This window comes from Lynx canadensis, chromosome C2, assembly GCF_007474595.2.
Source record: "Lynx canadensis isolate LIC74 chromosome C2, mLynCan4.pri.v2, whole genome shotgun sequence".
In the NCBI taxonomy this organism is placed as follows: domain Eukaryota; kingdom Metazoa; phylum Chordata; class Mammalia; order Carnivora; family Felidae; genus Lynx; species Lynx canadensis.
This window is the reverse complement of record NC_044311.2, coordinates 22,318,082-22,331,526: the sequence shown is the minus strand read 5'-3', so window position 1 is coordinate 22,331,526 and position 13,445 is coordinate 22,318,082. Positions and strand designations below refer to the sequence as shown.

The 13,445-nt window shown below is 39.4% G+C and overlaps 1 protein-coding gene across 1 annotated transcript in view; it reads left to right on the top strand.

Annotated features, from left to right (window-relative positions):
• KCNH8 (potassium voltage-gated channel subfamily H member 8) overlaps positions 1–13,445 on the top strand; it is a 355,504-nt gene that overhangs the window by 320,312 nt on the left and 21,747 nt on the right. The window contains exons 12-15 of the mRNA XM_030329693.1: positions 3,178–3,216; positions 7,555–7,913; positions 9,980–10,086; positions 12,724–12,800. Coding sequence (XP_030185553.1) covers positions 3,178–3,216; positions 7,555–7,913; positions 9,980–10,086; positions 12,724–12,800 — 582 coding nt within the window. The remainder of the gene's footprint in view (positions 1–3,177; positions 3,217–7,554; positions 7,914–9,979; positions 10,087–12,723; positions 12,801–13,445) is intronic.

Below are 13,445 nucleotides of genomic sequence, written 5' to 3'. Positions count from 1 at the left end.
GACGATTGCGAATTTGTTTTGCTTTTTCATAGCAGATTGTCTGAGTAATAAGAGACTTTTTTCCTCCTTATGGTTCTCCATACCAAGGAGCGGTGTTTTTCGATGTTAAGAGTCTTCTCTCTTTGTTCCCACTGGACTTATAGAGTGATAGAGTAAGTTAAGTGGTTAGGACAGGGGAATAAAAGAAGAGAAGCTATGCAGAAACTTTTTAAACCAACTCCACATCACTGAGAATGTGTTTCTTTCCTAGTCTACAAGATTATAAAGCTTTACTTTCATTCATGATAATGTTGTGCCAAGACATGTCCTAGGTCCTTCTTGCCCACACTTGGCTTCTTCTGTCCTGGCAAAGTGAAGATACAATTCTAGGGTCTGAGTGGGCTGACCGTCAGCCTTGACTTCATCGCAGGACTCCATTCCTTGTTTATGTCTGATTTACAACATTTTACCATCCCAACCTCTGTTCCTTCGGTCTTTTCATTTTTTAATCATCCCCATTAGAGATTACCAGCCGTTCTCCTCCTGTCTGAAAGTTCATGTGGGAGGGACTCAAATTGGAGAAAACTGTCTTCCTCAAAACTTTCAAAACCTTTGAGTCTTCCAGTTACCGGAACAAGAAAGGAGATCAATAAACATTATTTATTCAAAGGTTTGTATCTGTGCATTTTTTTCCCTTGGGATAGAATGACTAGACTTCATTTTCTTTCCGGAGAGATCTATAACCCAGAAAAGGCTAACGAGGTGCTTGGGTAACTTAGTATCACAAGATTTGGGGCCTGCTTTGTGGCAGTCATCAAACCTTGTGCTACATTCAGTTCCACCGTATGTGAGGCATTTAGTCTTTCAGCTCAGGTAACAGCGTGAACTGCCGGGGAGGCACCTGAGACAGCTTGGGATTCTGCGTTAGGTACACCAAGAGTCAGGGCACCTGGCGTCTGGTAGGTTCTGCCAGAGCTCTAACCTGATGCGTGAACTGGGCAAGTCACTTCATCTTCCTGGACAGCCACTTCACTTCACATGTCTAGGTGGGGAGTTGGACTAACTCAGTGGTTTCAGCCCTGAGCCGAAGACCCGGCCCCACCTACCACCAACTGGAAGAGACTCTCTGGAGTTGGTGCTCTGGAATCTGATTTATTTAGGAATCCTTCTCAAGCATTCTACTGTCTGCCAGGTTACAAACCATTGTAGCAGCCACTCTTTAGGGTGACTTCTAGCTTTAAAACACTGGCTTTCCATTAAACTAATATTCTCCGCAATTGGCAGAATCTGGATGGGTGTGAAAGGTTAGTCAGTAGAACTAATATATCATAGAACTCTTTTCAAATGCATGTGATTCAAATGCTGTACGCAAATGAAATAACTGCATTCAGAGAGCCTATCACAGCAGTGCTGGTTATATGATGTATACTTGTTACCTCATAGGATTACAGTAAAAATTAATGGACATGATGGCTGTGAGCATTTGTCAGGGTGCCTGTCACAGATGTGAACACTTAATGAATTCATCGGTGATAGGATAATAATAGCAGTGACGTCAGTTATGAGATCTTGCTACTCAGCGTGTGTCTCGTGGGCCAGTAACATCAGCGTTGCCTGGGAGTTCCTTAGAAATACAGTCTCGAGCCTCACTCCGGACTTCCTGAACCGAAACCTGCGTTTTATAGTGAAATCCCCAGGTGATTTGTGTGCACAGTAAAGTCTGAGAAGCACTGACGTAGACAAATAAACTTGGGACTCAGCAACTTTCCAGAGCTCACACTACTAGTAAACCAGAGAACTAGGAGTTTTTCTTACACCTCAGATCGCATCTCTGAGCTGGAGATGTTCAGGCTTCCTGAGTCCCACTGAGATGTTCTTTCTCTCATCCAGGCTGTAACTGTCTACCACCGTAGCAACAGCACTGTAATTTTATTTTTCACATTTTTAATTATTCAGCTGTTTTATTTGTCACCACTCAGGGAATTATTACAAAACTTATGTCTACAATGCTTCTGATCAATGCATATTTAGGCAACTAAGCAGATGTAGAATGGGTTGACTTCTTTGATAATATTAAACATTGATGAAACATATATTTGCACAGCAATAATGATGCCGGCATTTGTATAAATAATAACACATCTATTTCCCTAATCATCTAGGGGGAAAAAAACCACAGTGAGAGTTGACAGAATTACTAAATATGTCTCACTTACTAGGCAGATCATTTTTGAGTGTAGAAGTGTTTTTTCATGTGAATAAAATTATGCTAATTTATAGCATCTATTACCACTTTCAGATGAAGGAAGTGTATTTGAGCAGAAAACAGTGTGGATGAGACCTGAAGCATGTTTCCAAGATATATCATAAGTTCCAAAGCTTCTGTGTCCATCATGGAAAGCTGCGTGTTTTGTGATGGACTTCTCCACAGTCCTGTAGTTTGATTTTATGTAAGATGTATTCTGAAACCCAGCTTAAGTGATTCTACAATACATATTGTTTTTCACATTTTAGCATCTCTGAAATTGAGATTTGTCTTATAATTGATGGGCATGTCACAATTTGTTTAGCAGCATCTTGTTTCTTTTTACAATTGATGGGATTTAAATTCAATCAAATAGGAGATCAGGACTCCCCGGTGAACTTAATCCTAGTCCACAAGGAGCCTGATGGTGAGGAAAGACATGGGATAGAAAGGAGACATCACCCCCACCTGTATTCAAATAAGAAAGGGAGGTGGGTAACTGCAAAGAAATGAGATTTAATAAGAAAAGATTCCATGGGTTTCCGTTTTCACAGAGCCAGAGAGAAAAGTCATAGAATCGGCAAGAAACATAGCAGAAAGGCAGGAAAGAGGGAAAAGGGAGATGGAAAACAAAAGGGGAGCAAATAAAGCATCAGGATGGAAAATATAACCAACACAGCCACTATTTCGATCATTATTTCCTAGGTGTTACATTCAATTTGCTCCTTCCTTTTCTTAGTTCACACACTGGTCAGTAGAGCTCCTACAGGCTGGGATGAGGAAGGCAGTTTCTGCCTCTTTTAGGAGGTATTTTTTCCTTCTCTGGCCTACCCAAGCGGATTAATCGCCCCCACATGGTCTCTCCCCTGCTTCCTACATTTTACTCAGTCCCAAAGCACCTGGGAAGGTTTAAATGATTGTTACAACTTCTATTCGTTTGTTTGTTCTTTCAGGTGATATCAAGATTATCGAACAAATCTACAGTCTCACAGGTATGGCTTTTGCCAAAGAACAGAATCTTATCTAAAATCTGTAGGATTTCCTGTAAATCTGTCTCCCACTTCAGGGTTTATGTATTTATTTTCTACTTTCCCTAAAATGCTTCCCACTGAAATGTATTGACTGACTTTCTGGAGTTTGGAGCAGAGAAGTATTGAAAGTCATCTATTTAAGGGTTTTATTGTTGTTGAAAAGCAGTCGTCACCAGAACCTGGCAAAAGTAGAAAAATCCCGAGGAATTGACCTCGGAAGTACATGTGTTATGTTTAAAGTTAATAATCAAATGTTTTCTTGTAAGCTTCCGATGATGGTACAACATGGTTATCCATAGTATAAAAAAAAAACATCTCAGATATTCTGGAAGGGGTTTCACTTGAGCTCTTACGATAATCCCAACTTTTTAGAATCCTCCAATTTCACAGAAAACTTTCCCAAGAAACAGTGATTTATCAGATTTATTACCTAGACTTTTACTACCAATGATACTGTGACAGGAACCTAGAAATAGCTCCCTTTTTTGCTCTGTATTCTCCTTGAAGCAGAACCCAACACCTTTCACACACGTGTGTACACACAGACACGTGTACATACAGAGAAACACCAATCCAATCATATAACACACGTAAAAGACATTGATAATTTACTGAAGATAGCTGGGGCACAGACAGGGTTTACTTTTAATACTATTGGGGAACTTCTTAAAAGCCCTTAAAACATCTCAGAGCATTCAACTGAGTTTCTCTCTGGCACTAGTTGTCTTCTTTCTCATCTCTACAAAATCCCTCCTCAGGAGCTGGCAAAATGGCCATTATGTTTCAACTCTTCTCAACAGGCAGCCTTTCCTCACTACTTTACCCCCTTTTCCCCAACCCACTCCTATATTCTCTTTCTCATGAGAAATCCTGCCTTCCTTTGGATTTTCCAATTTGAATTCCTCACTCCTTCATAGCACAGTGAAAACGAACATCCCTGCTAAGAACACAACATCTGTAACTTTCAAAAAAAAAATCTTCTGTATAATTTAGGCTTCAGCATCAAAATCACCAGCATAACAGCTTCAAGGCAAAAGATATTTATTTCTCTCTCGTGAACAAGGCCAGAGGTGGGTGATATAACTGTGTCAACAGGGTCCTGAGCTTTCTTCTTTTGGTTTCATTATCCTCAACACATGGTTTCCTTTTTTTAAGACCTCCTCATTCTCTAAGATGGCTGCTAGAGATCTATCCATTGTATCGGTATTCCAGACTAGAAACTAAAAAAAACAAACAAAACAAAACAAAACACTGAAGGGTAGGATAGAGGCTTCCCTTTTCCAGAAGTCTTCCTGTAAGTTCCTTTTAACCTGTCCACTTGCCTGCTATCACCTCAGAACTTAACTTCATGGCCAAACCAAGAGGCAAAGGAAGCTGAGAAAGGTGATTTTGGGGCAAGGTACATTCCTAAGAATTCTGTTAACTAGCAAAGAAGGGGAGATTATATAAAAAGGGGTAACCAGCACTCTCTTTAGAATCTGCCCTGAGGCAAATGTTTCCATTTTCTTCACTATCATCATCATCATCATCATCATCATCACGAGGGCAAGCATCTATTTTAAGTACTTTCAGTGCACACTGCTAAGTGTTTTAACTTCCATTATCTAATATCTATATCCTCATACCATTCCCAATTTACAGATGAGGAAAACAAGGATTTAAATGATTTAAATGTTACTTGACCACCATTGCAGGTAGAAGTCTCCCGACTTCTAGGACTGTGTGACCGAAAGTTCATGCATTCAACCATTAGACTTTATTCTGTTTCCCCTGTAGTCATGGCAGGTTTGACTGAATCTAGTCCACTGTGTGTTTGAAATGGCTATCCCATAGAATGTCATGAGCTAAATTAGAGATTCCTTTGACTATGGGGAAAAGAACATCATTGCCCTCATGGAAGCATCTGTTGGGAGGAAATGAAGAAGGGGTGGGTCAGAAGACAAGGAAGAAATCTGTGGTTGAAATGTATGGCAGTGTATACATGGATGAATCCAGCTGCACGAGGGAAGCAAGCATTTCTGTATGGATAGCCCAAGGAAAGGAGCTGGAACTCCTGTATGGGCGCTGCATGTGGGGCTGGGTGTTTAATAATCTAATAAATTTGGGTCCTGTCTGTAATAATGGTAGGGGGAATAATTAATTCTTGGTGTAGGTAATGTTGGCTGCCTTGATCACAAGTGTCAGTATTTAAGCAACTTGCCCCAAGTGCCAAGTCTCTATGATAAAATGGAAGTATGAAATCCGAACAAACTTGTAGAAGTACAAACACTATAGATTATTAGAGAATTACATCAGGACCAGCGGAGCCTCCTTGAACCAAAGGAATGATTAAACTGCCAATGGAAATGTAAACAGAAGTTCAATTAAAGAATTCACTCATTGTTCTTCATTTCTTTGATAAGTTTGCCCCGTGTGTCTTTAACTGGGTGAGCTAATTTCTCTATTCTACAGTGCTACTAAACAGTTTCATGAGTAAACTATTTTGCTTAGCTTGGCCAGTTTTAAACTGGATGGGCTGTTGCCTGTTAAAGTCACCACACGTTCAAGTTCATTTTTTGTTGTTGTATGTATCGTTATAATGGTTACAGGAAAATCAATAGATACCGATAAACCAACTGTTTATTAATATGAAGTAATAACCATGACAGCTCATGAGATTTAAATAGCACACTTAGATCTTTTCAGCTTATGACCTTATTTCTATTAGAAATTATTGATGAGCAAGTAGAAACAATTGTATCCTCAAAAGAAAATGAGGCACCAAAAAAAAAAAAATGAATTGAGCCTTTGGAGCAGAGAAGCCATGTCTGGGGCAGAGCAAGAAACACCCACTCTTCTAGTGACTCCATTGAGGGCCACTAGCTTAGCCTTTGCTGTTCTCTCTGCCCTGCCCCATCATCATTATCTTCGTTGTCTTTATCCAACCTCTCCCTCACTTCTTCTTAGTCTAAAAGGTTGAATGACTCCAGTCAAGGGTCCAAGATGGGTTTTTTTTTTCTTCCAAAATTTTATTTAAATTCCAGTTGGTTAACATATAGTGTGGTATTGGTTTCAGGAGTAGAATTCAGGGATTCATCACTTACATACAATACCCAGTGCTCATCTCAACAAGTGCCCTCCTAAATGCCCATCACCTATTTAGCCTGTCACCCCACACACCTCCCCTCCAGCAACCCTCATTTTGTTCTCTATAGTTAAGAGACTCGTATGGTTTGCCTTCTCTCTGTTTTTATCTTATTTTGTTTTTCCTTCCCTTCTCCTCTGTTCATCTGTTTTGTTTCTTAAATTCCACATATAGGTGAAATCATATGGTATTTGTCCTTTGTCTTTCTCTGACTTATTTTGCTTAGCGTAATACACTCTAGTTCCATCCTAAAAATAGAACCACCCTACAGACTAACAATTGCATGACTAAATATTTATCTAAAGGATACAAACCCCAGATAAGAAGGGGCACATGCACCCCAATGTTTATAGCAGCATTATCAACAATAGCCAAATTATGGAAAGAGCCCAAATGTCCATATACTGATGAATGGATACAGAAGATGTGGTTTGTGTATACACACACACACACACACACACACACAATGGAATATTACTGAGCCATCAAAAAGAATTAAATCTTGCCATTTCCAACAACATGGATGGAACTAGAGTCTAAGATGGGGTTTAGCAAGACTTCTTCCTTTCCCAAGGTTCTCAAGGGGAGCAGGCCAAATGGTTTGCTCCATTTCCTTCCAACTGACATCTGAAAGTAAAGATAGCAGGAAGCAGAGTAGCTGTGGATGCCGCGGATCTTACTCCATCTATCTGATCCAAAATAGGAAAGGTTTTTATTCTCAAAGATAATATACTTTTCTGGTTGACCTCCATATAAAGTTCCACTGAAGACCCTATAACTTTAAAATAACAAGGCCCAAGACCTTCCAGTAAAATTGAAAATGTCCTTACTCCTAACAGCATGCCATCATATCCTATTACAGATGACAGGCTGATTAAAATCTAGATGCCAAGCTGGTAAAATGCACCCTTCCCACCGGGACAGTTTAAGAAGACCAAGAGAGGTGTTAGCCGACCAACACCAGGATAGCAGAGAGGGTAAACCCGGGGAATAGCAGAAATGGCGAGACATTGAACACCTGAATAAATAATAGCAAAATCTGCAAAGTCTTAAGTTTTCATGAGACGTAAGTTTCTAAAAGATTTGACGTTGTTTCGATAGGACCACCAGCATGAATGATATTCCTCTCAAGCGGCCTTTGCAATCTGTACTAATCTATGTTATCACTGATTTAGTCAGAGCCCAAGGGAAATGGCAGCATCAACAAAAGACTCCCGTCCATTGTGGAAGATGAGGAAGAGGAGGAGGAAGGGGAGGAAGAAGAGACAGCCTCCCTCTCTCCCATCTACACAAGGGGATCCTCCTCTTCACGCAGCAAGAAGGTGGGAAGCAGTAAAAGCTATCTAGGCTTGAGCTTGAAGCAGCTGGCCTCAGGAACAGTGCCGTTTCACTCACCTATCAGAGTCTCCAGTTCAAATTCCCCAAAAAACAAACAGGAAACTGACCCCCCTAACCATGGAAAAAGGAAAGAGAGAAACTTGAAATTGCAACTTTCGGCTTTGAATAGTTCTGGACCCCCAGACCTCAGTCCAAGGTAAGAATCACATCATATAATTCTTTCCTAGGTAAAAATGGCTGCCTTTTATTCAAATTGGTACCTAGTTAGTAAATTATTCAGCCCTCTGGGCCTCTCAACCACACAGGTTCCTAGCCTGGGTTCTTCCGCTTTCCTGAATATTGTGTGTAAATTTTGCGTCTGCGTGGAGGTGTGTACAGTATGACAATAGTTTTAGTTACATTCTCGAAAGGGTCCATTAAATGTTCAGAAGGCCTTCTTCACTCCCTTCATCCATTTAGCTCTACCTAAGTGTTGATGTTCATTTTCAATGCTATTTTCTTTATCATTGTGGATAACTGAAGCTTACTTTTATTTCTGGCCTCTTCCGTAGGTAACACAGCATAGCTCTATTTTTAATTTTAAAAATTCTCTTTAGGATTAACTAAAGATGATTGAGAGGCTGAAAAATCCTGACTCAGAAATGTGAAAGAAGTGGTCTATGGAGCATAAAAGCAATAGTAAAAAATCACATCATAGCTGACAATAAATAGAAGCAAGAAAAAAAAATACTGAGTGCTTCCTATGTCCCATGTCCTCTGCTAGGTAATTTCACATTCGCTATTACATTTAGTCTTCTCAAGAGTCCTGTAAAGTAGTTCAAATTATCTATACTATTTTGTCCAAAATCTCAGAGATTAAGTTTGGAAATCTGTATTCAAATTCTATTTTCTACTTGTAAAGCAAGTGATATTTCTAATATATTTAGCTACTCTTTTGAAGAACACAATTCATCCATTGAGAGAGATTTTTTTTTTTTTAAATAAGCAAAACACACTTAGAAGTTCAGGAATTCAGTTGAGGATGGTAATTTGAAAACATTGCCTTACTCTTCTCCTTCCTAAATTTGTAATAAGAAGAAAGACAAGTAAATTTTAAATAGGGGAAAAATATATCAGAACTGAAAAAGAAAGGTTTATCTTGAACTTATAAGAAGAACATTTTTCCTTTTATATATAGAAAAAGATTGTGAGGACATACATCAAAATGCTAACAGTAGTGGTGCATTACAGGTGATTTTTATTTTCTAATTTTTGTTACTTTTATGTTTATATTTTCTTTTTTTTTTTTAATTTTTTTTTCAACGTTTTTTATTTATTTTTGGGACAGAGAGAGACAGAGCATGAACGGGGGAGGGTCAGAGAGAGGGAGACACAGAATTTGAAACAGGCTCCAGGCTCCGAGCCATCAGCCCAGAGCCTGACGCGGGGCTCGAACTCCCGGACCGCGAGATCGTGACCTGGCTGAAGTCGGACGCTTAACCGACTGCGCCACCCAGGCGCCCCTATGTTTATATTTTCTACAAAAGACTTATATTTTTTAAATAATGAGTGCATTAAATAGCATTTAGCAAGGAAAGAAGACTAGCCAAAGTCCTAATAGTCGTTTATATGAAATTCTTTAACTCTTACTTCAGAGTTCTGTCCAGGTTCAGAGTAAAGGTGTCATCAAGGTTATTTAATGTGATGCCATAATCATTAGGTTAAAGATTTTAATTCTGGATGAAGTGGTGATTTAATATGAATTCAGAGAAGAGGACTTCAGTAGCTTAAGGTGTGAATCTAAGAATAAATAAGCTTGCAAATTCTACAGCATTTCTGTCCAATAGAAATATAATGTGAGCTAAAATTGTGAGGCACATATGTAACTTAAGTTTTCTAGTAGCCACATTTTAAAAAACAAAACAAAAAATCCACATACACAAGTGAAGTTAATTTTAGTAATATATTTTATTTGACTCACTATGCCCCAAATAATTAATTTCAAGTGTAAATAACAGTAAAATTTTACTAATAAAACCATTTGCATTTTTTACTCAAATATTCAAAATCTAATGTGCATTTTATGCTTACAGCACAGCTCAACTTGCATGAGCCACATTTCAGGTGCTCAATAGCCATACAAAGCTAATGGCTACCATATTGGAGAGCACAGCTTTAGAGACTGCAGAATTTAGAAATCAATACAATATTTTTAAGTCTCCTAGAAATACTGGAACCAAAAGCAAAAATGCACAACTAGCCAATTTCCTTTATTTTAAACAGGATCGTTGATGGAATTGAAGATGGAAACAGCAGTGAGGAAAGCCAGACTTTTGACTTCGGCTCTGAACGCCTCAGACCAGAGCCCAGAGTTTCTCCTCCTCTAGGAGGTAAGCTCTATATTTAGTCTTCTGTCAAGGGGTGGTATTTCTTTTTTACTTGTAACGTTTGGCATTGACCCTTTTTTGCCTTCCCATTCTCTGAGTATTTCCCACATGTTAGAACTTTACCCATGCCATGGAAAAATTTGATTTGAGTCTATGCCATCTCCAAGTTTCTAAGATATCATTTGTAATTGTTCCTCTGTCCAGCCTAGATGCCCTGCCATTTACCAGCCCAGGTAAATGGTGTGTTAGGAGACTCAAATGTCTGCTATTCATTAAAGGGTGACCATGTTTTCTTAGGATAGATGCAGATTAAGCCACAAAAATAACATTACCAAGAAGAAAAGCTGTGTTGGTTGTATACTATAGGAACATAGGTTATATTTATCCAACTTCTTGAGGAGAGATCCTGTATTTGCATTTTGTCAAAGGATTAAAACAACTTCAGAAGGATGTTTGAAGGCTGGAAATGAGGGAAATCTATATGAAGCACTGTGCTCTAGCAATGGTAGATTAATGTAAGGGTACTCCCAAACCCAACCCAGATCCTCTCTCTTCCTTGCCTTCTTGAGCTCATTGCCCATAAAAGTAATCTGTCAACATAATGAAGGCCGGAATGACAAAGAAATTGTAAAGAAGATGCACCTGTAGTTAATAAAGGGAGAATAATGAACAAGCATAGGCTATCCAAAACAATTACCAGAAAACTGTAAGACGAAAGGCCAGCAGTCCCCTGCCAGCTCTGTCCTCCCCTTCCCACTCAGCTCTGAGATCCTTGTGTCAGGATCCATTACTAATTAGTGAATCCCTCCATGAACAAAGCCAAGCCCAGTAAAGACTTTTGAATGTACGGTCCTGGGTGAGTGTGTGTGTCTCCTTTTGGTGGAATTGCAGTATTCCATCTCAGCAGTCCTTCCTGGCCCTCATTATCGTCTAGGGAAATGGAAGGTCCTTGCAAGCCTCCTTGCTGTGGGGTGGGGGAGGGGAGGTGTGCAGGGGGAATGGAAGACAGGGAAAGAAGGAGTGCAGATGTCAGTGAGCAATCCTGATTCATTCATTCAGTTGACTTACATGTGCTGATATTACTCTGGGGAAAGAGGCACAGAAAGCATATAGCCACACTGATGTATTTGCTGCGAAAGTTGATGGCAGGTCCCAACCGGAAGTTTTCCTTATTGACTCACCTAGACCTGGAGATGTTGCACAGAACCTCACCATGTCTATCCACCTATTTCTGCTCCCACCATCTTCTTAGCCTTCTCTTCTCCTCTTCCCAGTATGTAGCCCGATACTCATGCCCTCAAGCAACAGATTTTCTTAGCTCTATCTCGTAAATATCCCTCGATTCTAAGATTTTGTATCCTTACTGCCACCATATTTTTCCTTGCCACATCCATCTCTTGCCTGCTTTGCTACCAGAGTCTCTTCCCTGGTCTCACACTGCTCTCCATTCAGAGTAAACATTTTTAAAAATACAAATTTATTCTTATAACTCTGATCCTATGCGTAAAACACTGACAGGGCTTCCTATTACCCTTAATGTGAAATTCAAACCTATTACCTAATTGCCTTTTAAATGTCTCTTTTCCCTGCTAGATTCTAAACTCCATGAGGGTCAATTAGATTTTCTTTATTCATTGTTCTCTCCTCTAAAGGAGGCTTAGCCTACCATATATGTTCTCTAATCATTCATTGAATTAATAGATTAACTTTGCAAATGAAAATAATATATATATGTAATATATATATATATATATATGTAATATATATATATCTCCTTTCTACTCCAGCTAGCAACGATTTATCTGTACTTTTGTCCCTGACAGAAATAAATGTATTTGGAAGAGCAAGGTTTAAAAAAAAAAAGTGGAGATAAGAGAACCAGAAAATGGGAGAAATTATCTTTTAGAGCAATTCAGGAAGAGATAGGAAATCTGCAGTAGAGTTTAGCACCTGAAATAGAAGTTGGGTGGCGGCGGGGGTAGGGGTGGGGAGGCTCTAACGGACACAGGAATCAATATTTAGGGGAGAAAAGAGGAGGAGGAACAGAACATCCCTTTTCTATGGTTTAGTCATTGGCTCTGATATATTTTTAGAGAATGGTCAAAAAAAGAGGAAATGTCAGGCACCTGTGTGGCTCAGTCGGTTGAGCGTCCGACTTCGGCTCAGGTCATGATCTCATGGCTTGTGAGTTCGAGCCCCGTGTCGGGCTCTGTGCTGACAGCTCAGAGCTGGAGCCTGCTTTCAATTCTGTGTCTCCCTTTCTCTCTGCCCCTCTCCTGCTCATTCTCTGTCTCTCTGTGTCTCTCTCTCTCAAGAATAAATAAACATTAAAAAAAACTTAAAAACAAAAATGGAAGTGTGTCATCTTGGAACATGGTGGTGATTTGCCATGGACACATCCCATCAGGGAGGTCATGGTCCCCACCATGATACGTGCCCAGTTTCAAGGTGTGTATCAGACAGGATCCAGAGGATTACTAGAAGCATGTTCAATCCCAGGGAGACAGAACCTACAGTGCACAGGCATCAGGAAGAGTTAAAGGCAGTAGCTTAGGTTTCCTTACCCATTTCAACTGCCTTAATCCTCACATATGAAGTTTATTACTAAAGGACCCATTCTGTGTGTGTTACACTTTTCAGACTCAGAGATTGGAGCTGCTGTTCTCTTCATCAAAGCAGAGGAGACCAAGCAGCAAATAAATAAACTCAACAGTGAGGTATGGAGCTTTCTCTTCCTTTGGTCATGCTGGAGTGGTAGAGCTATAAATCCTAGTTACCAGCAAAAGCAGTATAATGTAGTAATTACAGGCATATGCTCTGATGTCAGACCACCATGGATGAATTCCCACTAAGCCTCATGTGAGTTATGTGACCATTGACAAGTTCCTTACTTTCTCTCATGCTCTATTTCCCCACGTGTAAGTAGAGGGTAATGATTATGCCTACCTTATGGCCCATTGTGAAATCGAGACAGTGCAGGCAAATCATTTAGCATAAAGTGAGCACTAACTAATGATAATTATACTAATTAGCATCATAAATGTATTGATACTTGGTATAACTGGTGCTTTTTCACTTTTTCATGTACTTTAATTTTTAATGAGTTAAAGCAAGGTGATTAATCCAAAGATGAATGCTATTTCTCAGAATAATCAAATGGCCTGAAATGCGCTTCTTTTCCCTGACATATATTTGCTGTGTAACTTTGAGCACTTTACCTCTCTGGACCTTGCATCTATTCATGTGAAATAAGGTAATTTTTAGGACCTTTATTAAAATATATTTGCATATCATAAAACTCACTCATTCCAAGTGTACAATTCAATGATTTTAGTAGCCTTATCGAACAGTTCTACCGTCAC